This window comes from Scyliorhinus torazame, chromosome 5, assembly GCF_047496885.1.
Source record: "Scyliorhinus torazame isolate Kashiwa2021f chromosome 5, sScyTor2.1, whole genome shotgun sequence".
Taxonomy (NCBI): Eukaryota; Metazoa; Chordata; class Chondrichthyes; order Carcharhiniformes; family Scyliorhinidae; genus Scyliorhinus; species Scyliorhinus torazame.
Window position 1 is genome coordinate 295,888,725 of NC_092711.1, and position 25,576 is coordinate 295,914,300.

The window sequence follows — 25,576 nt, forward strand, 5'->3', positions numbered from 1 at the left end:
GCTGGGTCAGCCAGGTGTTTCACTCTGGACTAGATTCAAAGACTAGAGGGGTCGCAATCCTGATTAATAAGTGGGTGGTGTTTGAGGCGGGTAGAATAGTCTCGGACGTGGGAGGTTGGTACATTATGGTTAGTGGGAAACTGAGGGGGTGCAGGTGGTATTAGTAAATGTGTATGCGCCAAATTGGGATGATGTGGAGTTCATAGAGGATGCTGGGGAAGATACTGGACCTGGACTCGCACAGATTGGTCATGGGAGGGGACTTCAATGCAGTTATGGACCCGGGCTTAGACCGGTCAAGGTCGAAAACGGGCAGGGTGCCAGCAATGGCAAAGGAGCTTAAGAGGGTTTATGGAGCTGATGGGGGAGGGGAGTGGATCCTTGGAGGTTTGGGCAGCCGAGGGCGAAGAAGTTCTCCTTCTCATATGTGCATAAAGTGTACTCCTGGATTGATTTTTCAAAAAAATTTTGAGCAGGGTCTTCCTGGCTGGGATAGTGGACACTGGGTATTCGGCGATCACAATCTCAGACCATGCACCGCACTGGGTTGACCTGCAGGTTAGTAAAGACAGTAATCAGCGCCCGCACTGGAGATTAGATGTGGGACTTTTGGCAGATGAAGGGGTGTGCGAGCGACTGAGGAAATGCATTCAGAACTACCTGCAGGTCAATGACACGGGGGAAACTTTGGCAGCGGTGGTTTGGGAAGCACTGAAGGCGGTGGTAAGAGAGGGAGCTGATCTCGATCCGGGCTCATTGGGAGAAGGCTGACAGGGCAGAGATGGACAGACTGGTAAAGGGGATACGACAGATTGATGGGAGGTATGTGGAGACCCCAGAGGCAGGGCTATTAAGGGAACGGCGGAGTTTAGTTTGCTGACTACAGGGATGGCGGTGGGGCAGCTGAGAAAGGCGAGGGGGGGGGATTTATGAGCATGGGGCGAAGGCCAGTAGAATGCTCGCCACAGCAGCTTAGGAAGAGGGAGGCAGCTAGGGAGATAGGGAAAGTAAAGGACGGTGAGGGGAACCTGGTTGGTGATTCGGTAGGGGTGAATAAGGTGTTCAGAGATTTTTACAGCAGGCTGCGCAGGTCGGAACCCCCTGCGGGGCTGGAGGGGATGAGGCACTTTTTGGAGGGGCTGAATTTCCCAACGGTGGACCGAGAGCGAGTAGAAGGGCTGGGGGGCCCAATTGGGCTGGAAGAGATAGTGGAGGGCTTGAAGGCCAACAAGCGGGCAAGGCCCCGGGTCTGGACAGGTACCCAGTAGAGTTCTATAAAAAGTTCTCGGGGATTTTGGGGCCAGTGTTGTTGAGGATGTTTAATGAGGCAAGGGAGAGAGGGGTGCTGCCCCCGACGATGTCACAGGCAATGATTTCGCTGATTCTTAAGCGGGACAAGAACCCGGAGCTGTGTGGGTCCTACAGGCTGATCTCCCTGCTGAATGTGGATGCCAAGTTGCTGGCCAGGAATGAGGATTGTGTCCTGGACGTTATTGGGGAGGACCAGACGTGGTTTGTTAAGGGTCGGCAGTTGTGGCCACTGTAAGAAGGCTGTTAAATGTGATCATGATGCCCCTGGAAGGTAGGGAGGTGGAGGTAGTGATCGCAATGGATGCAGTAAAGGCTTTTGATCGGGTAGAATGGGACTATCTGTGGGAGGTACTGGGACGGTTCGGATTTGGGCGGGGCTTTATTGACTGGGTCAGATTACTGTATCAGGCTCCTGCGGCAGGTGTGCGGACGAACAAGACAACTTCAGACTATTTTAGACTGTACTGGGGGATGTGACAGGGATGCCCCCTCTTCCCACTGTTGTTTGCACTGGCTATAGAGCCATTGGCAATTGCTCTGAGAACTTCAAGGGGCTGGAGAGGACTGGTCGCCAGGGGGGGGGGGGGGGATGTAGCACAGGGTTTCGCTCTATGCGGATGATCTGCTTCTGTATGTTTCGGACCCAGTAGAGGGGATGGAGGAAATCATGAAGGTTTTAGGGGAATTCGGCCGGTTTTCAGGGTATAAGCTAAACATGGATAAGAATGAGATGTTTGTGGTTCAGGCGAGGGGACAGGAGGGGCGACTGGAGGAGCTGCCGTTTAGGTCAGCAGTCTTGGGTACCTGGGTATCCAAGTGGCGCGGGAATGGGACCGGCTGCATAAATTGAATCTGGCCCGGCTAGTGGAATAAATGAAGGTCGATTTCTGGAGATGGGACGCTCTCCCATTGTCGCTGGCCGGGAGGGTACAAACGGTGAAAATCATGGTCCTCCCGGGGTTCCTATTTGTATTTCAATGTCTCCCCATTTTTATTCCGCGGTCGTTTTTTAAGCACGTCAATAGGGTGATCACGGGCTTCGGCTGGGCAGGCAAGAACCCGCGGGTAAGGAACGTAATGAGCGGAGCTGCAGAGAGGGCGGGCTGGCGCTGCCAAAATTTAGCAATTATTCCTGGGCGGCTAACATAGCCATAATCAGGAAGTAGGTGGTTTTGGGGGGGGGGGGGGGGGGGTCAGCGTGGGTGCGTATGAAGGTGGCTTCTTGTAAGGGCACCAGTTTGGGGGTGTTGGTAACTGCGCCTCTGCCGCTCCAGCCGGCACGGTACTCCACCAGCCCCATGGTGGTGGCGGCCCTGAGAGTTTTGACCCAGTGGAGGCGGCATGTGGGAGTATCGGTCTGGGCCCCATTTTGTGATAACCACCGGTTTGCACCAGGGAGTATGGATGGGGTGTTCCGGGTATGGTGGAGAGGGATTGAGAGGATGGAGGATGTGTTCAGAGAGGGGAGTTTCCCGAGTATGAGGGCGCTGGAGGAAAAGTTTGGGCTGGCGAGGGGAAACTATTTCAGATATTTGCAGGTGCGGGACCTCCTTCGTAAGCAGATGGCAACCTTCCCGCTCCTATCGCTGAGGGGATTCAGGACGGTAATTTCCAGAGGGTGGGTAGGGGAGGGGCGCGTCTCGGACATCTATAAGGAGCTTATGGTGTCGGAGGAGATGCAGATCGAGGAGCTGAAGCGTAAGTGGGAGGAGGAGTTGGGAGGTGAGACAGGATGGTTTATGAGCAGACACGTTGAGTAGAGGCAACACGTCTGCAACATGTGCCAGGCTCAGGCTGATACAATTTAAGGTTGTGCACCGGGCTCACATGACAGTGGCCCGGATGACCAGATTCTTTGGGGTGGAGGACAGGTGCACAAAATGCCCGGGAGGGCCAGCGAACCATGTCCACATGTTTTGGACGTGTCCAAAGCTTCGGGGATTTTGGCAGGGGTTTGTGGACGTCATGTCACAGAGTTGTTATCTCTGGATTGTTGCCCGTGCCACGTGATAGTGAGATGAGGAATAGGGAGAGAGAGCAATTAAACACGTGGCTACAGGGATGGTGCAGGCGGGAGGGATTCAGATTTCTGGATAACTGGGGCTCTTTCTGGGGAAAGTGGGACCTCTACAGACGGGATGGTCTACATCTGAACCTGAGGGGCACAAATATTCTGGGGGGGAGATTTGTTAGTGCTCTTTGGGGGGGTTTAAACTAATGCAGCAGGGGCATGGGAACCTAGATTGTAGTTTTAGGGTACGGGAGAATGAGAGTATAGCGGTCAGGAGCACAGATTTGACGTCGCAGGAGGGGGCCAGTGTTCAGGTAGGTGGTTTGAAGTGTGTCCACTTCAATGCCAGGAGTATACGAAATAAGGTAGGGGAACTGGCAGCATGGGTTGGTACCTGGGACTTCGATGTTGTGGCCATTTCGGAGACATGGATAGAGCAGGGACAGGAATGGATGTTGCAGGTTCCGGGGTTTAGGTGTTTTAGTAAGCTCAGAGAAGGAGGCAAAAGAGGGGGAGGTGTGGCGCTGCTAGTCAAGAGCAGTATTACGGTGGCGGAGAGGATGCTAGATGGGGACTCATCTTCCGAGGTAGTATGGGCTGAGGTTAGAAACAGGAAAGGAGAGGTCACCCTGTTGGGAGCTTTCTATAGGCCTCCAAATAGTTCTAGGGATGTAGAGGAAAGGATGGCGAGGATGATCCTGGATAAGAGCGCAAGTAACAGGGTAGTTATTATGGGAGACTTTAACTTTCCAAATATTGACTGGAAAAGATATAGTTTGAGTACATTAGATGGGTCGTTTTTTGTACAGTGTGTGCAGGAGGGTTTCCTGACACAATATGTTGACAGGCCAACAAGAGGCGAGGCCACGTTGGATTTGGTTTTGGGTAATGAACCAGGCCAGGTGTTGGATTTGGAGGTAGGAGAGCACTTTGGGGACCGTGACCACAATTTGGTGACGTTTACGGTAATGATGGAAAGGGATAAGTATACACCGCAGGGCAAGAGTTATAGCTGGGGGAAGGGCAATTATGATGCCATTAGACGTGACTTGGGGGGGTGGGGGGGCGGGGGTAGGGTGGAGAAGTAGGCTGCAAGTGTTGGGCACACTGGATAAGTGGAGCTTGTTCAAGGATCAGCTACTGCGTGTTCTTGCTAAGTATGTACCGGTCAGGCAGGGAGGAAGGCGTAGAGCGAGGGAACCGTGGTTTACCAAAGAAGTGGAATCTCTTGTTAAGAGGAAGAAGGAGGCCTATGTGAAGATGAGGTGTGAAGTTTCAGTTGGGGCGATGGATAGTTACAAGGTAGCGAGGAAGGATCTAAAGAGAGAGCTAAGTCGAGCAAGGAGGGGACATGAGAAGTATTTGGCAGGTAGGATCAAGGAAAACCCAAAAGCTTTCTATAGGTATGTCAGGAATAAGCGAATGACTAGGGAAAGAGTAGGACCAGTCAAGGGCAGGGATGGGAAGTTGTGTGTGGAGTCTGAAGAGATAGGCGAGATACTAAATGAATATTTTTCGTCGGTACTCACTCAGGAAAAAGATAATGTTGTGGAGGAGCATGCTGAGACCCAGGCTATTAGAATAGATGGCATTGAGGTACGTAGGGAAGAGGTGTTGGCAATTCTGGACAGGCTGAAAATAGATAAGTCCCCGGGGCCTTATGGGATTTATCCTAGGATTCTCTGGGAGGCCAGGGAAGAGATGGCTAGACCTTTGGCTTTGATTTTTATGTCATCATTGGCTACAGGAATAGTGCCAGAGGACTGGAGGATAGCAACTGTGGTCCCTTTGTTCAAAAAGGGGAGCAGAGACAACCCCGGCAACTATAGACCGGTGAGCCTCACGGCTGTAGTGGGTAAAGTCTTGGAGGGGATTATAAGAGACAAGATTTATAATCATCTCGATAGGAATAATATGATCAGGGATAGTCAGCATGGCTTTGTGAAGGGTAGGTCATGCCTCACAAACCTTATCGAGTTCTTTGAGAAGGTGACTGAACAGGTAGACGAGGGTAGAGCAGTTGATGTGGTGTATATGGATTTCAGTAAAGCGTTTGATAAGGTTCCCCACGGTAGGCTATTGCAGAAAATACGGAGGCTCGGGGATTGAGGGTGATTTAGAGATGTGGATCAGAAATTGGCTAGCTGAAAGAAGACAGAGGGTGGTGGTTGATGGGAAATGTTCAGAATGGAGTTCAGTTACAAGTGGCGTACCACAAGGATCTGTTCTGGGGCCGTTGCTGTTTGTCATTTTTATCAATGACCTAGAGGAAGGCGCAGAAGGGTGGGTGAGTAAATTTGCAGACGACACTAAAGTCGGTGGTGTTGTTGACAGTGTGGAAGGATGTAGCAGGTTACAGAGGGATATAGATAAGCTGCAGAGCTGGGCTGAGAGGTGGCAAATGGAGTTTAATGTAGAGAAGTGTGAGGTGATTCACTTTGGAAGGAATAACAGGAATGCGGAATATTTGACTAATGGTAAAGTTCTTGGAAGTGTGGATGAGCAGAGGGATCTAGGTGTTCATGTACATAGATCCCTGAAAGTTGCCACCCAGGTTGATAGGGTTGTGAAGAAGGCCTATGGAGTATTGGCCTTTATTGGTAGAGGGATTGAGTTCCGGAGTCAGGAGGTCATGTTGCAGCTGTACAGAACTCTGGTACGGCCGCATTTGGAGTATTGCGTACAGTTCTGGTCACCGCATTATAGGAAGGATGTGGAGGCTTTGGAGCGGGTGCAGAGGAGATTTACCAGGATGTTGCCTGGACTGGAGGGCATGTCTTATGAAGAAAGGTTGAGGGAGCTAGGACTTTTCTCACTGGAGCGAAGAAGGCAGTGAGGTGACTTGATAGAGGTGTACAAGGTGATGAGAGGCATGGATAGAGTGGATAGCCAGAGACCTTTCCCCAGGGTGGAAATGGCTGTCACGAGGGGACATAATTTTAAGATGATTGGAGGATGGTATAGGGGAGATGTCCGAGGTAGGTTCTTTATTCAGAGAGTGGTGGGTGTGTGGAATGCACTGCCAGCAGAGATGGTGGACAAGCACATGGACAGCAGTAAATTGAAGGGGTGTAGGTTAGGTTGATCTAAGATTAGGATAAATGGTCGGCACAACATCGTGGGCTGAAGGGCCTGTACTGTTCTATGTTCTATGAACAATTTGTACAGCAGTCAAGACCAGGAAATCCTAAAGGGGGTTGGTGTAAAATCCTGAACTAGATTTGCTGTTAAAATGTGAGTGGAAGCTTTGTTGAAGTGTCATTTGGAAAACGTGGATTGGATTTTGGAATGCAAACCATTAACAGGAAGCATTATTGGGAACAAAGATCTTAAAGCATGTTTTTGGGACAGGAGTTTGGAAACTCCGACGTGGCAATCATCTAGGAAGACTCTAGGAGAAATCCAGAGATTCACTTAAGATTGAGTGGAGAGTATATTTGACCACAGCCACCTCATGTATTTAAAGGAACTTTTGTGTTACAGAGACTGTTGTAGCTTAACATATACTTTGTAACTTGTGTTAATCTTAAAATCTATGTTTATTTGTTAAGCAAAGTGGGGAGGGTGAGGATATGAAGGAATATTGTATAATCAAACTTTTCATATTTAATGGGGTTTTTTCTTACAACTAACAGTCCTGTGACTGTTCCTCCGTGTTTTTTTAAAATATAATAATCTTTATTGTCACAAGTAGGCTTACATTAACACTGCAATGAAGTTATTGTGAAAAGCCCCTAGTCACCACATTCCGGCGCCTGTTCAGGTACACAGAGGGAGAATTCTGACTGTCCAAATTACCTAACAGCACGTCTTTCGGGACTTGTGGGAGGAAACCGAAGCACCCGGAGGAAACCCACGCAGACATGGGGAGAACATATAGACCGGATCCGCACAGACAGTGACCCAAGCCGGGAACCTGGGACCCTGGTGCTGTGAAGCAGCAGTGCTAACCACTGTGCTACCATAGTTCTGTGACTATTGCCCCATGTTTTTTTTTTTAAGTAAAATAATGTCTTTGAGCAACTGCTCTGTTCTGGGATCTTCCTATGCAGTTTACAACTGGTATCAACATGTTTTACTATGTTAAACAGAATTATATAAATTATTTTGTAACGATTTCAATTGCGTTCTTTCAAAACAACAAAGAATTCTTCCCTATGTCTTGGTCAATAGTTATTCCTCAACCGACATCACTTTTTTAAAGAAAAACTTTTGATTATCTTCGTGCTTTTTTTTTGTATTATGTGTGCAAATATACTGCCCTGTTTCCTGTATTACGACAGTTAGTACACTTGACTATAATGTACTTTGGAGCACCATGAAAGGCACTACATTAATACAAGTTCTTTCCTCCTCCTACACTTTCCTCAAAATCTCAAATCTACTGTTTATTGGATTGTGTGGTGCATGTTGTTTAACTGTAATGATGGTAGATATAGCTGCAGATTTTGATGAATAGCTTCTGTTCAATAAACAAAAGGAATATTGTTTCTTTTTCCCCAATCTGGGCAAACAACCACTCATCAGTTATCTATTAGTAAATGTTGTGCAGTTTTATAACACTTAGAAATTTGGTGACAAGATTAAAAGTCTTGGGTATGATACAGAGCATTAATAAAAATAAGTGTATATTGCAAAACTTGCTTGTTTGAGGCAATAAACAAACATTTATCAGGGTTAGGTTGCTGCAGTAACACAAACTAACAAACTAGTTCAGTAAAAATTATTCTCTGGTGAACTGTCAAGTTTGCAGAGCCCTAATTTTTCAATGTGACATTTATTATCTGGGTTCTGAGTAGGACAGTTCCTGCCTAAGAGCAGTATCATGTGCTATTATTTAGTCACACTTTTCTGCCTTACAGTAAATTGCTCCATTTAAATCCTGTTTTACTGTACATAATTTGTGGATTAGCCAGTTCAACATCAATGTGCCAGGATGTGAATCTACTACATTAATGCTATTTTGTTAATTCTAAGTAAAATGTTGAGGTTGTGAACTTGATTCTTTTTGCATTATATCTGTCATGGCATCTGGTTACTGTGTTATGGGAGAGGTGTTTTCAGAACCTCAAAATGTATCATGGAGTTCAACCAACTTTTTAATGGATTGTTGCTTTTGAAGCACACAGCTTGTTCCCCAGGTGTAGTATTACAATTATGGACACGTGGTTTTTAAAACAAAACAATGTATACTGGAAATACGACCATTCTACGATGTCTTGGAATTAAGAAACCCATTTTAACAGAACACTAAAGTTAAAAGAGGCCTGAAAGTAATGAGTTGTTTCCTTCTCAGATGGGGAATGCTGTTAAAATATATGTAACTTCAGGATTTTGCAACTTCCCTTTAAATTCTAATATCCAAAAAAATGATGCAATTTCAATGTTTTTTTTATTGTGAGTGATATCTTGTTGAAAGTGAGCTGTAAATCTGGTAGTTTTAGGACAGTTAGCCAAGCCATTAGTAGTGGACAAAAATGCTTCTGTGCATTCAGCAGTGTTCCAGTTGTCTAATCCGTGATGACCAAATCTTTGGTCAAGAAGTGGAGTGAAGCTGGATCCTGCAGGCAGAGAGGGGGATGAAGAGGCTCTAGAGGCGTGGCAAAATAGGGGCTGCACAAGAGATCTGAGTCAGAAAATGATTTGGGGTAATTGTAGCACTGGGAAGGTTAGTGATGAGCTGGGAGCCAAGGAAGTGAAGAAAGCTTCATAAACAAATGGCAGTTTTAAATTTGAGACATTGAAGGACTAGGAACCTATATAGGTCAGCAGGGGAAGGAAGAATGGAAGCTAATACAGGAGAAGTTACAGGAAGCTGTGTCATGGATGAATTGAAATGTATTAAGACCAAAAGAAGCAAGGTTGAATGGGTGAGTGTTGAAATCATTGAGTCATGAGGAAACAAGGATAATGTTGTGGATGTGGAAATAGTCAGTATTTCTAAAGAGGATGTGGATTGACAGCCCAGCTCAGGATTGAACATGATGTTGATGTTGTAAAAGAGTGATTGAATCTGATGTTGTTGTAGTAGGGGTGAGGGAAGGAATTGACGAGAAAGATGGAGTTTGCAGAAGGAGCCAAAGACTTCTGATTTGGTTTTCCCAATCTTTAATTGATGGAAATCTTGTTCATCCAAAACTGTACTGGGCACACAATCTGGCGACTTTAAAGGCATTGGAAGGGTCGAGAAGTGGTGGAGAGATAAACATTTGTGAAAGCTGACCTCTTCTTTGGATGACATGCTCTAGGGGTAGTATGTAGATGAGGAAAAATAGGGGCTGAGGATAGATCCTTGGGAAAATCTGGAGGCAATGATGCAGGGGGAATGAAGTCTGACCACTGTCACAGATGCTCTGGCTACAGTTAAATATGCAAGATTAATGTTTTGTGTAAATCATGCCTGAGATATTATACATTGGATTAGAAAAGCAAAAAAAACGTACTTGCATTGTACCAAACAGATCTATGAAGGTCTGGGGTGCAATTCTGGGCTTATGCACTATACATCATGCATGCTGGACTGTAATTAGCTTTAATTTTCTGGTTTAAAAGAAAATGGGTGGAAAATTAAACTGGTCTTTTCCACTCTTGGTCAGTATGTATCTGGTAATCCCTGCCACGTGTGTGCATTTGGATGTTGAAATGAGGGGAAATTACACCCTATTTTAGTGCCCTCCATGCTCAAGTCTGCAAATATTATCAAAGCTTCTGCATAAATGCTCTGAGAGAAAAATGTTTCCGATGCCTGTAGAATCCGAGTCCAATAAGAAAGAAATAGGGCTGCCGGTGTGGAGAGGAACCCCATTTTAGGATAGAAGTGCAAAACTGCTGGGGAATAGTAGGTTGTTGGTTCCAAATAACAAGTTATGTAGTTGTAGAGGCATGGACAGAGTTATCCTAGATCAATATTATGCACTTCCTGCGAGCTAGTTGCATAATGTGCAAAAATAGTTGAAAGGCTTTGCTGTATATTTTAATATAAAAGTGATGTTTTGCAAAAGAATAAAATAATGATTGATGATCAGACAGCACTATTTATCCTTCACTCCTAATGGAGCACTTCATAACCAGTCACTTGGCCAGGTTTGTGTTGCAGCTGTGTTTGTCAAATGACTCTATTTTCATGTAATCGGCCAGTGACATACCTGGAATATATTTGATACTCAAAACTAAATTAGATTATTGAACTGGACAAGGCAGAGGTTTGCTGCCTCTTTGGTTTTTTTGGTATTCTGATTTTAACCACTTTGATTTTCTGTTTTCTGCAGACTAGACGCATTGATGTGATTTAAATCCATGCCCAGAGGAAAGGGTTGAATGCACCTTTTCCCAAGGTACCAACCTTGCAATTGTACAGCTCACAGGATGGAACTGGTACTGTCAGATGCAGCAGTCACCTTATTGCAAGAATATACCAGACCTATTTCCTGCATCGGCAAATGGGAAAACAAACACCTGAATCTCAACAGGAACACAAATTGCTGCCTTTTTGGTACTTCCTTCAACAAAAAAAACATTCTTCCTGCAAGTTTCAGCTGAGCAAAAAAGAAAAAAAAGAGCCATAGCTAATGTGAACCTATCTACTGATGTTTTTTGAATCCATTTGAATGTTAACAAGTAACAGTTAAATGTTCATTTTTTTAATACAGCTGTTCACAAAGAAATATCTGCTAAAAATCATCTTTAAAATGTTTCCTAATTTAAACTATTAGGCTTTTTTTTGACTCGTGCTATAAGGTAATCAGCTGTGTGATTGCTACCCCTCCATCATGGAGCATGAAAAACATTTCACAAGTGGTTTGTAAACATTGTTGTAATTAATCATGGAACACCAATGTTCTATGGTGTCCTTAAGTATATTCTGTTTTTCTATGCATTCAAATTGAAGTATTTTGGCTGGGTAGCAGATTTGGAAACTAATCCTTACAAAGGACTGATAGGTTTATGAGACTATTATTTAAGTTCATGCATTACACCTTTTGAAAAACCAAGATGGGGTAGTTGAGCAGATCCCCAAGTTAGGCCAGCTGCACATAGTTTGTTGCTTCTTTCCCTGCTTTAACTTGTGCCTAGTTTGTTGCTTCTTTCCCTGCTTTAACTTGTGCTAAGTTTCAAAGCAATCTTGTTGCAACTCTTGTCTGGTCTGGCCACCAGCCAAGTAGGCCAAATTGTTAAACCTAGTTTGAATACAGCATAGGCTGACCCAAAGTTTAAACGTTTATCGGCAAGCTCCTCCCACACAATGGAAATATTTGTAAATCCATTTAACTCTCTTTATCAGATATTTGATATGTTCGCTGCCAGTTATTACCTCTGAATTTCATTTCAACAAGATACATTTTTGTTTTTTAAAAGCTGCTTAATTTCACGTTAAAACTATGCTATTGTTGGCTCTTGATCTACGTGTGCATTAGTAATTGCAAATTAAAATTCATTTTCAGTACCCACCCCCCCCCCCAAACTGTCTCAACCCTTTATGAATATAAAAATGTTATTCTCCCAGAAGCTCTCATGGTGCACAATTTCAAAAAGTGATCATTAACAGTTACAGAATTTCTTGTTGCTGTCTTCGACGGGGTTAATTGACATCTGTGACACACTGCCTTTGCAATATCATTGATATATCTCCGCATCCTTTCTGCACAGCCGCAGAGTGAATGATGCCAAATATCCATTAGTAGTAATTTTCTTTCCCATATCCCTTCATTGTTCACTGTACACTTCTCATACTTAGTTTGACTAGTGTGTGTGATTACATTTTTTTTTCCTTTTTTTGTAAGAACAATAGCTAACCATTTAAGGTGTATTTATTTTTATGTTGGGTGCTGTCTTGGACAGTTTAATCTGAAGAAATGCTTTTAAATGTATAAAACTTTGAACTGTGAGAAGGCTTAAGCGGTTAATTGTATGTATTTTGAGTAAAGGAAAAATGCAGCTTTAAATGCTGGAGTACAATGAACTATATGAACAAAATACTGCAGATGGTGGAAATCTGAAATAAATACTGAAAAGTCCGGAAATAGTCAGCAGGTTCGCACCATCTGTTGAGCGAAAAACAAAGTTAACATTTCAGTTTGTGACCTTTCATCAGAACTGGGAAATGTTAGAAATGTAACAGTCAAGTAAGTCAAATGGGGGAAGAGCAGAAAAAAGACAAAAAGGAAGGTTTGTGATGGAGTGGATGACTGGAGACATTAAATGATAGTTGATGTGGCAAAGTGTGGCAATAGGTAAAGTGGTAAAGACTGACCCGTGCAAAGAAAAGGCAACAAAGTAGGGCAGAGATTGCAGTCTGAATTGTAGACCATAATCTCTGTCTCCCATTTTGTTTCCTCTTTTGTATTTGTCGGCCTCTAGCTTGTTTTTTCTGGGGAGGGTTTCTTTCAGGTAACAACTGCTCAATATTCTGCTAATCACAACTCCTCAAGAATCATCTTTTATTTCTTTATCTGTTCCATTGCCACCCCACTTGGTCTTCCCTCCCAACTCCTGTTTAATTTCTCCTGTCTTCCACCATATCAGACATATTTTTTTCTGACCCCTGAAACGTGAACTCTGTTTCTCTCTCCTTAGATGGTGCCAGACCTGCTGAGTATTTTCAGCAGTTTTCTGTATGTGTTTGTCCCGTTCAAGGTGTTTACATCAATCTTTGCTGTTTTCATTTGAATGTATTGTTTAGTTCCAAAGAAAGCTGACCTTATTTGAAGTGGAGGACATAGAGGGGGATGCAGAAAGGACATACAGCGAAGGGGAGGGGGGGGGGGGGGGCTTATCTGTTTCATGGCATAAGATAAGTTAGTTTGCCATGCCATAAAGTTATAGGAGTCTAGTTTGCGCTTCATTTTTTTAATACACTTTGTCACAACCCCCCCTCCCAACTACTTCCCTGCGCAGCTGCACTGAAAGTCTATGGTTGCCATTGGATGAGTGTAAAACTTAAGCTGTTCCTCTAGAGGGAATGAAACTGAATTTTGAAGTATGTGAGCCCTTGCACATTTGTTTGACATACATTGTGCACACTCCCTGTTTTTTGCCTCTTGATTTGTTAACAGTGTGTAGGATGAGAGGTAATATTTGGATGATAAGGATTAAGTAACTAGTTTCTATTTATCCACATGCAGAAAATTGGCCATCTTGATTTATTTACCCTTTATAGTATTTACATGATACTGACGGTATTGGTAACTTCTTATCTACTGACCCAATGAACTAAATTGGTGTCACTATTGAGCTATGTTTCAGAATATCACTAACCAAATGTTAATTTAAAATGTCTATTGTAGGGAATACTTTATTAGGATGCAATATGGTTTGTACAGCTAGTCAAATCTGACATGACCTATTTGTATTGGTATATTGTTTAGTTCAAAGTTCATAGCCATGCTACAACATATGCATAACCCCAGTTCCAGGAATCACTTTTTGTATATGTTTTCATGTGGGAACAAATGATCCAAAAACATTTAACTATTATCATTATCATCTTTTGCAGTGATTCCAATAGCTCAAATTAGAAGTTGTTCTACCAAGCTTTACAATTTAAAGGGAATGCTCTAGGAATTGATGCTCCAGTGTGGGTCTTTATTATGTCCGATAGTTTAAATTTTGTTTTAAGAATTTTCCTCTGTTGTATTACATCTATTTTCTAATATTGATCATTTCATGATCTGTTAGTTTCCAGATTGATCACTGCAATCATGCCGCTTGTATTAAGAGGCAGTTGAGTGGTCTGAAAGTGGTCTTGCAATGATATTTTCATTTCAATCTCCATGGCTTGTTAGCCAGCCTGTCCGTGTAAACACTATTGTTTGAAGTCCACAACAGAGGAAATGAAAAGAAAAAATATATGCTGAAAATCTCGGATGGAAACAACACCGCTGCTGAAGAAACAAGTGTTATACATCTCAATCACAACTAGAAATATAAACATGGCCATGAGTATTTGCCTTCCCATTCAAGCCATAATAAACCACCAATAAAGTTGTCATAAAAATGCTATGCATTAATAAGGATTTTATATTGTATATGTATAGTAAAATGTGACCTACATTTAATTGAGTAGTGCAGCTGATATAACAGAAAAGTTGCAGTGAATGTCAGCAGTATCCCAAGTTTTATTTACTTAAACTCCTTGCTGCACATGATGTGTACAATTGACAAGACTGCATGGTAGAGGCAGATCTATGCTGTTGAAGAGATAATAAAGGTGGTTATGGTAATTATGAAGTAGGGAAAACAGTATGTTGCATTGCAAAACAACATTAGTTTATTTTCTCTAGCATCCCATTACTGGTAAACTTTACAGTATATTATTGGTTCAGATAACTGATCCTGGACCTGCACCAGGACAGTGCTGCTCTGTGGCTTGTACCAGTGACTGCAGATTGCACAAGTGGTGGTAAAGGTACGAATATACATACTGGCTTTGTACCACAAGACAGCACTATGTGGATTGTAATAGTGAGGTACAAATTCTAGATACTGACCCATCCCAATGAGTATTTTGCAGTTCAGTGATAATTATAGACACCAGATACTGCATGAATCTAATAATAGAGATAGGAATATCATTCTGTTAGGATATCTATACCAGTTTTTTTAAATGTCAGGGGGAGGGTTTATGGGGTCCATGCTATGCATTCACTGTATGACCACTATAGTTCTAACTTAAGGAGTTTTGAATCCTATTTAGTCTCCTAAATTTAGTATAGCTCAAGATAATATACTGGTACCAGTGGGTACTGAATGAAAAATGTAGCAGATCTGACTGGTACATTTTGGTACTAATGTTTTTTGAGTTATTTTTGATAGTTATGAATTAGTCGACATGTGCTGAGAAAGGACTACCAGCCTCATCATGCAGTTTAGCTAATAAATCAAACACCTGGGTCCTGGAGTCTAATAGTGTACGAAACTGAGCACTGACTATCTGCGTTCTGATTTCATACAGTAACCTCAAAAGCCAATTTCTGGCTAAATAGGTATGGCATACACAATATGCAATTATTTTTTCCTCAGTCTACTTGTAGTTTAAAGATACTAAATTATTCAGTATTGTGCTGGAAGACTATTTCCAGATAAGGATTTACATATCACTTGATAGGTACGGAAAAATAATTTCTAAAAAATAATATTCGTGGTGGATAGCAACATTAAAGCAAATGAGGGTAGGTACCTGCTTCCATGTGGAGGAAAAGGTGGGGGTGATAATTTTTTGATGAAACTTGCAAATTATTTTAATTTTCAATTTTTCTCAGTAAATTGGTCACCTACAGCACAAAAAGGTGCCTTTCCTGCTGCATTTTCCATTATGTTGAAAATTACAGAAATCCTGGAAAAGCAAATGGCTGTGATGGAGTAGAATGAATTAAATTCTTATTAATCACCAGGATCATCATTCAAAAGTGATTGTTCAAAATTACTGTAACTGGCTATAAATGCATTTGATTTTAAAATAAAGAATAATTACGAACAATTAGTGGAGGGGTGCAGAGGGAGAATTACTTATGGATCTTGTGCAGGTATTTTCCCTCATCTCGTACATGCAAAGTAAAAGTTGCATCTTCCAGACAATAGTATGCTGCTGTATAATAAAACAAAGATGGAACAATTGTATTCCTTTTGTAAATTAGTTTGACAAATGGACATAGTTTTTTTTTTGGCTGTACAGAAAAGCAGACAGTTGATACTCTATATATTGTTATTCCTGCACCACACATGACAGAAGGATAAAAATATCTCACTTTATCTTGCTGTGTCTTCCACTGTAAATATTGTTTAGCAGTTTAATGTTAATCCACCATGTCTGTGAATGGGAGACTGGCTTAGAGTTCTGTATAGTGTTTATATTTATCACAAATGCTTTCCATAGAGCTACATGCAATAAAATTGTGTTCATGTTATTGCTTACATCTCTTGTGTAATTTAGCATGTTTTATTCATTTTTGCATTGTTTTTCTTTTCACAAGTTCCAGGAGGTGAGAGTGGACAGCTCTATATCTATCATACCTCTTGTGACACTATTCCTGGTTGACCTTTCCAGTTTGTGCGATAGTAACTCTGGATAGCCTTTCTGCCCTTGTCAGTTATTAATACCCTTTTCTACTCCCTTCATAACAAAAGCCTTTCTATCTCTGACATGTGCAAAGTAAAAACTCATTCATTTTATTGTACAATAGTTGAAGCATCAGCATAGAACATGCTAATGGATTTAGCTCTGCCCTTTTGCATTCCAAATGTTCTGTAGCAAAGTGATAGTAATTTGTACAGGCAACGTTATTTTCATTTGGCGAACAAACTGGCATAGTTGGGTGGTTTGTGTTGATGGGTGATTAGCTGAATTGGAGCTAATGTAACCACACTATTTAAAAAGTGAGGTCGAGGGAAATAATTATAAATCAGTCAGTAGTGGTGAAATGCTAGAGTCCCCACTAAAAGATTCAATAGAAGATCAATTGGATCGGACAGAGTCAGCATGGCTTTACGAAAGGGAAGTCATGTTTGACAAATCCAATGGAATTCTTTGAGGATGTAACTAGCAGAGTTGATGAGGAGGAGCCAGTGGATGTGGTTTATTTGGACTTTCAGAAGGCTTTTGGCAAGGTCCCACATCAGAATTTAGCGTGTAAATTAAAACGCATGGATTAGGAATAGTGTATTAAGATGGATGGAAAACTGGTTGGCTGACAGGAAACAAAGAGTAGGAATAAACAGGTATTTTTCCAAGTGGCAGGCAGCGACTAGTGAGGCACCACTGGGGTCAGTGCTAGGACTCTCGCTATTCACATTACATATTAATGGTTTAGGCGAGGGAACTAAATGAAATCTCTCCAAACGTACAGATGACACAAAGCTGGGTGGGAGGGTGAGCTGTGAGAAGGATGCAGAGATGCTTTAGTGTGATTTGGGCAAGCTGAGTGAGTGGGAAAATGCATAGCAGATGCAATATAATGTAGATAAATGTGAGGTTATCCACTTTGGCAGAAAAAACAGCAAGACAGGTTATTATCTGAATGTCTATATGTTGAGAGAGGAAATGGTGCATTGAGACCTGGATGTCCTTGTACACCAGTTGCTGAAGGTAAGCATGCAGGTTCAGCAGGTAATGAAGAAGGTAAATTGCATTACCAGACTGATTCCTGGGATGGCGGGACTGATATATGAGTCAGTTAGGATTGTATTTGCTTGAGTTTAGAAGAATGAGGGGGGTCTCAAGAGAAACCTATAAAATCCTAACAGGATGAGCTAGGGTAGATGCATGGAGGATGTTTGTCCGATGGCAGGGGAAGTCCAGGACCAGCACTCATCGTCCGAGGATACAGGGTAAACCATTTAGGATAACGATGAGAAGTTTCTTCATCCAAAGTGGTAAGCCTGTGGAATTCCCTAACACGGAAAGCAGTTGAGGTTTTGTATGTTTTTAGAAGTTAGATATAGAGCGCAATCTACCATCTGCGTCCTGCTGGAACCAGGGTGCGACGTGACTGGTAGAGCGCGGGAGAGGTCTCGGATGGGATTTCCATTGGCTGTTATGCTTTGTGAGATCCAACTAGATCTTGCAAGACGTCACAATCTGGGTCCCACCTACAATGGGCGGGACCCAGTCTTGCATGGCTAAGTGAGTTTAAGAACCCACTTGCTGCATCTAACAGCAACCCAGCAACTATTGGCCTCGCTGAGGGGATCCCAGCTGGGCGCCATTCAGTATGGTCCCCACAAACGGGGACCAGGCGGAACAGTAATTTGGGAGGGGTTGGCACTGCTGGTATCGCTTGGGCACCTTGGTACAGCCAGCCTGGCAGTGCTACCCAGGTCCAGCCTAGCACATCCCGGGTGCTCAGGTGATGCTGGCAAGCACACTGTCAGGTTGGCAGTGCCAAGGTGTCAGGCTGGCATTTGCCCCAGGTCATGATTGGGCCAGTGAGTGCCCTGCCGGTGTGGGGAACATCTCAACGACACCCTTGTAGGTGAGTTGGGGTGTTGGTGGGGTCCAGGAGTTTAAAAATGGCATCCCGATCTCTTGCACAGGGGAGTCGGCTCATCGGAGGTCCTCTGTGCAGGAACGCGCAGCCTTGGGGGCGTCCCCCACTGGGACACCAAAAACAGAGTGCTACAAGCAGCAGGAACCACCCTGCTAATCTCGCCCAGGACAGACATTTTCTTTTAGTTAGATCGCACCCATAGTTCTTGAGGCTAAAGGGATCAAAGAAAATGGGAGGAATGCGTGCTCAGGCTATTGAATTGGATGATCAGCCATGATCATAACGAATGGCAGAGCAGGCTTGGGCTGAATGGCCTACTCCTATTTCTATGTTACTATCAGAGCAAGTAGAGGGACTCCTTCAATTTGTAGGCCTCTTGAGGGTCTCCAACACCTTTACCTGATATTGTTGAGTCTCGCGATGACTCCATGAGTTAGATGGCTGATTCCAGAGTTTTGTCATTGGATTCTGACCTCGCAGATGCCTCTTCCCCAACAATTGGAGAACTGAGCTTGGCGGGACCTGCATCCTCCTACTGTGGACCCATGTCCCTGCGGTGAATATCAGATTTTGAGACCCTTCCTAAGCTACAGCAATTACCAAGGTGTGTGTTCCTGGACTGGTGGAGGGTTCAGGTGTCTGCTCTGACATCTCTACTTGTGTGCATCTCTCCTCTTTTCCTTTGCTGGGTTTGAGTGGAGTTGCATGTTGCATCCATTTCAACATTGCAATTTAGATCAATTCTCATACTTCCACGAGTAAGATGGTCCATTGTTGTATGGCAGGGCATATCTGCGCTGCAAGTTGACTAGAAGGGTTGTGGGCCAGCTCCCTCCAAGCACTTGAGCCCAGTCACCTGCGCTGAGCCTTCACTACACCGTCTAGATATCCCTCTATTTGCATTGTTGTCTGAACTATAAAAGTTGCTGGTGCCCTCTGCACCTAATCCCCATTCCACCACCACCTCCCCCGACCCCTACTTCCATACAGTGTTCTCTGTATTTTCAAGGATGAAGGTGGCACTGTGGTCACTCCACCAAAGAGTGATGCAGTGCAGTGGGGCTGTGAGGCATGACTATGCCATTACCACTAAAGCCAATGTACCCTGACATATTGGTCTAGTGGTTTATGCAACCAGCTGAGGAGCTACTTATCCTGAGGTTAGAGGTTGTTCATACTCTTGAGACATTGTGTTGCTGGCCTCTTCCGCTCAGCCTGAGCATCGAAGGCTATTCCCATGCTTGGTTGGTTTAGCTGCTCAGCCTCCTCATGCCTTCAGGTGGGAAAAGTATATTTCTGCGGACCTGGACAGTCCAGATGAATGGGCAAGGGGGCATCACTAAACCTCAACATTGAGCCTTCACTACCCCTTCCAGATATCCCTGTAGTTTGTATTGTCTGAAATGTTGGACATCTCGACCAGTTTATATTAAAACTCGTGAACCCAGGTGCTCTTACTCATGAAACGAACATAGCACAAGAGTGATTCGCGATTAGATCCAGTTTTATTATTGCAGAATCTTAATATCCAAACTCTCAACAAAAACAACTCTTAATCCTTTATTGAACTTATCAGCACTGTGCTGTCTATCGGAGACTCTGGTACTACCCATGCTGTTGAGCTTGACCAGGCTGCTCCGCCGGGTACGACTCTTTGCTGAGCTCTGCCGATTCCGATGACCTTGCCTCTGAACTCAGCGTCTCGTTCGCGAATGTTGATCTCACACCCGTTCTTCCGTCGTCGCCATGTTTTCTCTAGCTGGTTGAATCTTCACTGGGGGTGGCCTCGAGGTGTCTCCTCCCCTCTCTCTTTCACGCCCTTTTACAAAGTGACTGGAAGCCAGAGAAATTAGGTTACGGAGGGGGGGGGGGTTTGCTCAGTACCCAATGGGATTGCTGATTCCATATATGGAACTGAGGTGTCATGGCTGATATTGGGAAACACAAAATAATGTCCTTATTTGGTCAAGGTGGAGCATCTCCGATCCCAGCTTCCAGGATGTCCAGGCTTGCCCTTGCTCACCTCTGACCAGTGTCTTAAACTTGGCTTGTCCGAATTCCCGTTAGACGAGGCTGCTGAAGCTGTTGTCTGCTGTTTAATTTAGATTGTCCAATTTTGTATTTGGCCTAGCTTTTCAGGCCATTGGCCACAGCATTGACATTGAAGATGTCCAAGCAACTTTTAAATATGGCGTCCAGGGCTGAGGGCGGGGTATTTTGAATTACACCGAGGGACGAAGCAAGGATGCCCCCTCTCCCTGTAACTCTGGCCATAGAGCCATTGGCCATGGCGTTAAGAGCCTCTAGGAACTAGAAAGGGCTGGTTCGGGGAGGATGGAGCACCGGGTCTCGCTTTACACAGATGACCTGCCCTTGCATATTTCAAACCCGTTGGAGGGGATGGGGGAAGTAATGCGAACCCTGGGGGAATTTGGCAATTTTTCGGGGTATAAATTGAACATGGGGAAAAGTGAGATGTTCGCGATTCAGGCAAGAGGGCAGGAGAAGAGACTGGGCTTAGAATGGTAAGAAAGAGCTTTCGGTATCAGGGAATCCAGGTGGCCCGGGAATGGGAGGCACTGCACAAGTTAAACATATCTCGGCTGGTAGAACAAATGAAAGAGGACTTTAAGAGATAGGACATGCTCCCGCTATCACTGGCGGGGAGGGTACAGACCGTGAAAATGACGGTCCTCCCCCAGATTTCTGTTTGTCTTTCAGTGCCTCCCCATCTTCATCCCAAGGGCCTTTTTCAAGCGGATGAATAAGGTTATTTTGGGTTTTGTGTGGGCGGGTAAAACCCCATGAGTGAAGAAAGTGTTGCTGGAGCGCAGTCGGGGTGCGGGTGGGTTGGCGCTGCCGAACTTCTGCAATTACTACTGGGCGGCTAATATAGCCATGATTAGAAAGTTGGTAGTGGGGGAGGGGTCGGTATGGGAACGGATAGAGGCGGCGTCATGCAAAGAAACAAGTTTGGGAGCACTGATAACGGCACCTCTTCCGTTCTCGCCGACCCGATACTCCACAAATCCTGTGGTGATGGTGGCTCTGAGAATCTGGGGGCAGTGGAGGAGATATAAGAGAGTGGAGGGAGCATTGGTTTGGACCCCGATTTATAATAATCACCGGTTTGTACCGGTAGGCTGGATGGTGGGTTGCGGAGATGGCAAAGAGCAGGAATTAGAAGGATGGGGGATCTATTTATAGATGGGAGCTTTCCCAGCTTGAAAGCCTTGGAGGATAAATTTGAATTGCCAGCAGGGAATGGGTTTAGGTATTTACAGGTATGAGACTTCTTGAGGAAGCAGGTTCCGGCCTTTCCGCTGCTGCCGCAATGGGGGATACAGGACAGAGTTGTGGGGGAGGGGAAGGTATCAGATATTTACCAGGAGCTTTGGGAGGCGGAGGAAACTCCGGTGGAGGAGCTCAAGGGCAAGTGGGAGGACGAGATAGAGGTGGGTCTGTGGGCGGATGCACTAAGCAGGGTTAATACCTCCTCATCATGTGCCAGGCTTAGCCTGATACAATTCAAGGTAGTCCACCGGGCACACTGACTGTGACCCGGATGAGCAAATTTTTTGGGATAGAGGACAGGTGCGCGGGAAGCCCAGCAAACCATGTCCACATGTTTTGGACATGCCCAAAGCTTAGAGGGTTTTGGTAGGGTTTCGCTAAGGCAATGTCCACGGTATCAAAACACGGGTGGTGCCAAGTCCGGAGGTCGCGATCTTTGGAGGGTCGGAAGAGCCGGGAGTTCAGGGGCCGAAAGAGGCTGACGTCTTGGCCTTTGCCTCCCTGGAGCCCGGAGACGGATCTTATTAATGTGGAGGGACTTGTAGCCCCCGAGTGTAAACACCTGGGTTAGTGACATGGCTGGGTTTCTCAGTCTTGAGAAAATAAAGTTTGCCTTAAGAGGGTCAATGGTCGGGTTCACACGGAGGTGGCAGCCGTTCGTCGACTTTCCCGGGGAAAATTAAAATGTCAGCAGAAGCAGAATTCCAAAGTTGGGGGGGGGGGGGGGGGGGGAAAGAGAGGGCCGGATTGTTGTTTCATGGTTGGGGTGTGTGAAGATTAGGATGGGGGGGGGGGAATGTTTACTGTACCATGTTCATGGCATTGTTATTATAAAAACTTGCAAATACCCTAATAAAAATAAATAAATATGGCGTCCAGATATGACGGTTTGTGTGTGCATTCCAGCCTGCCCCACCAGGGGAGACATTACAAAACCCCAGGCTGCATAATTGATGATGCGGAGGCTGGAAGATACCTCTGCAGGGGAGACATTCTCTGCCCCACCATGGGATTTAGTCCTGGATGGGAGACTTCTGCCCTGAGTCTCAGTAATGATGACCATGTAAATATCATTATCGTAAAAACTCATCTGGTTCACTAATGCCCTTTATGGAAGGCAGTCTGGTCCACATGTGACTCCAGATCCAAGCAATGTGGTTGACTCGCAACTGTCCTCTGACATGACTTATCAAGCCTACTGGTTTGAGGGCAATTTGGGATTGGCAACAAATGTTGCCCTTGCTGATGATACCCATGTTCCATGAAAGAGTAAAATCAGGTAAACTTCCTTTCCACAATCCTGTCATTTTAGTATTTTGTTTAATCGTCACAAGATTTTCTCTGCGCCACCTCTGCCTTTTGATGCTCTCCTCAGCAAAACCCTTAGTGTCTTTCATCCCACTTGTTCCCCAGCTGTGGTCCCTAGTATCATTCCCAAAGTTCACGAGGTGTGAATGCGAACACCTGGCACAAAACTGATCTTGGCTATTCATAGTTATTAAGCCCACAGGTGCTAATTCTGTGTTTCCTGGATGTCCCACTTGTAATGCATGGCTTAAGTGGCCACAATACAGAGTACACCATAGCCATTTTGTAGCAGAAAATCCCTGTTCATGCCTGTCACATGGGTGGGAGCAGTACACAAATGACTGCTTTGCAGTGGTGACTAAGTACAGATTTTATTCTACATAATTTAGGACCGCCAAAGGGTTAAATCAATTCTCAATAAACATTTATGAAGTTGATTAGAAGCACATCTTGTACAGTATGCAATGTTGTGTCCCACTTGTTGTGGCGTTTATGGATCTAAATTTCTCCTTGGTTTGTAGAAGTCATAGTAACAACATGTTATCTAACAACTTTGGTTACCAATAAGGAACTGATGTCATTTCCTATGGAGACAAACATTTTCTTTGTTTCAGCACAAGAAGCAGGGTGAGGATTGGCCTCAAATGTTCTGGAGGAACTGAAGCTATAACATCTCCTTTTATTTTGCCTTCCACAGACGGCAACCGAAAGAAAAACATGTTGCAAAATCACCCCAGTTTGATGACCTAATCGGTTACAGGCAGGTCAGACACTGCAGCTATTGCAAACAATGTATTGTTGCTGCAATTTCCATTTTCCTTAACTCCCGATTATTTTCTTTTTAAATTTTCTATTTCTTTCTTTACATCCTATTCTTTAGCTGACATCCTACACGACTGTGACAGTTAATATACCTTCCCATTTTTCGTCTCACCTGCAGCCTCTGCTGTCTGTCTGGGAACAAATTTCCTGGTCTGATTTTATTTCTATCCAGTTGTAGCCAGAGAATCTCCTACAAAGGCATCTACTTCTCACTCCTGTGCTGTTGCCTTTGGAGAAATTTAAAAAAAGCTTTTTGCTATTTTCCTTCCCAGCAGCTCAATGGTAAAGGAATTGATTTGAGCTCTACAGAGTAAGAAGGTCCCAGATTTTTCACAGAAACTATCATTTGGTGTTTCCAAAGTTCTGGATGTATCCCTCCCTCTTCACTACAAATTACTGTGTGCCTTGATGATATCAATCTCGCCACCTCTTGGTGTTAGCTAGAACTGCAGCAGTAAATTATACTTACGAATAAAATCAAAGGATGTAGTTAAAATTATAATAATATAATAATCTTTATTGTCACAAGTAGGCTTACATTAACACTGCAATGAAGTTACTGTGAAATGCCCCTAGTCGCCACATTCCAGGGCCTAGAAAGGTGGGCATTTTTTTTTTACAGTTTTTCATCACCTAAGTTAAAAAAGGGTAATAATGAGAGCATGGGAATAAATCTGATCAGGTGTAATACTGGCTGATCGCATTGATGAAATGCTTGTTATGCAGTAACTAATTTGAACAATTGAATCTCTATTTATTATTTAGAAGTCATATACATGAGGGGCAGCACGGTAGCATTGTGGATAGCACAATTGCTTCACAGCTCCAGGGTCCCAGGTTCGATTCCGGATTGGGTCACTGTCTGTGCGGAGGCTGCACGTCCTCCCCATGTGTGCGTGGGTTTCCTCCGGGAGCTCCGGTTTTCTCCCACAGTCCAAAGATGTGCAGGTTAGGTGGATTGGCCATGATAAATTGCCCTTGGTGTCCAAAATTGCCCTTGGTGTTGCGTCGGGTTACTGGGTTATGGGGATAGGGTGGAGGTGTTGACATTGGGTAGGGTGCTCTTTCCAAGAGCCGGTGCAGACTCGATGGGCCGAATGGCCTCCTTCTGCACTGTAAATTCTATGATTCTATGTTCGAGTAAACTAAGGGAGAATTCAGCATGTCCAAATTACCTAACAGCTAACAAAATTACCAAAATCGCAATCGGCGCAGGGGCGGAGAATGGGGGTCAAACCCGAAATCCCGTCCAACGCCGCTCCCGCGATTCGCGCGCGAGGTCTATGCAGCGCGGGTCGGGGGCCATTGATGGAGGCCCCGGTGGTGATTCTCCGGCGTAAACTGGCCGAGTTCCTGATGGCGTGGTTCTAACCACGTTTTGCCTGTCGGGAACAGCCAGTAGTGGCTGCGAAGTCAGTCCGTGGCCGCCCTGGTGGAGTGGTGGTGTTAGGGAGGGGGGGGGCTGGGGTGGCTGGCCTCACTGATGGCCAGGCTATTGATCGGTGGCCACGATCTGTGGAGAGGAAACACACGCAGACACAGGGAGAACGTGCAGACTCCGCACAGACAGTGACCCAAGCCGGGAATCGAACCTGGGACCCTGGCGCTGTGAATAAGTTTGTGATTATTTCAGTACTGGCATTGCAGGGATGGTAAGGTATTTCGTTCTAACTATTTCTCTCCAATTCTTTTTGGCATTGGCAATTTATCAAAGGGCTGTAAATTATTCCCCATCCCTCAGGCCACCTCCTGGACTCGATGCCTCTGCTGCCATGTCAGTAGATGGGCCACTGGCAAGGTTGCTGTTCTGTGCCAGTGCTCTTACTAGCCAGCTGATGGCATTACCCCA

The 25,576-nt window shown here is 44.5% G+C and overlaps 1 protein-coding gene across 1 annotated transcript in view; it reads left to right on the forward strand.

Annotated features, from left to right (window-relative positions):
- The window catches only part of LOC140421233 (insulin receptor substrate 2-A-like), an 87,441-nt gene extending 71,210 nt beyond the window's left edge, over nt 1-16,231 (forward strand). The window contains exon 2 of the mRNA XM_072505788.1: nt 10,591-16,231. Within this exon, the coding sequence (XP_072361889.1) occupies nt 10,591-10,595 (5 nt within the window). The 3' untranslated portion in view covers nt 10,596-16,231. The remainder of the gene's footprint in view (nt 1-10,590) is intronic.
- Nucleotides 16,232-25,576: the final 9,345 nt, after the last annotated feature.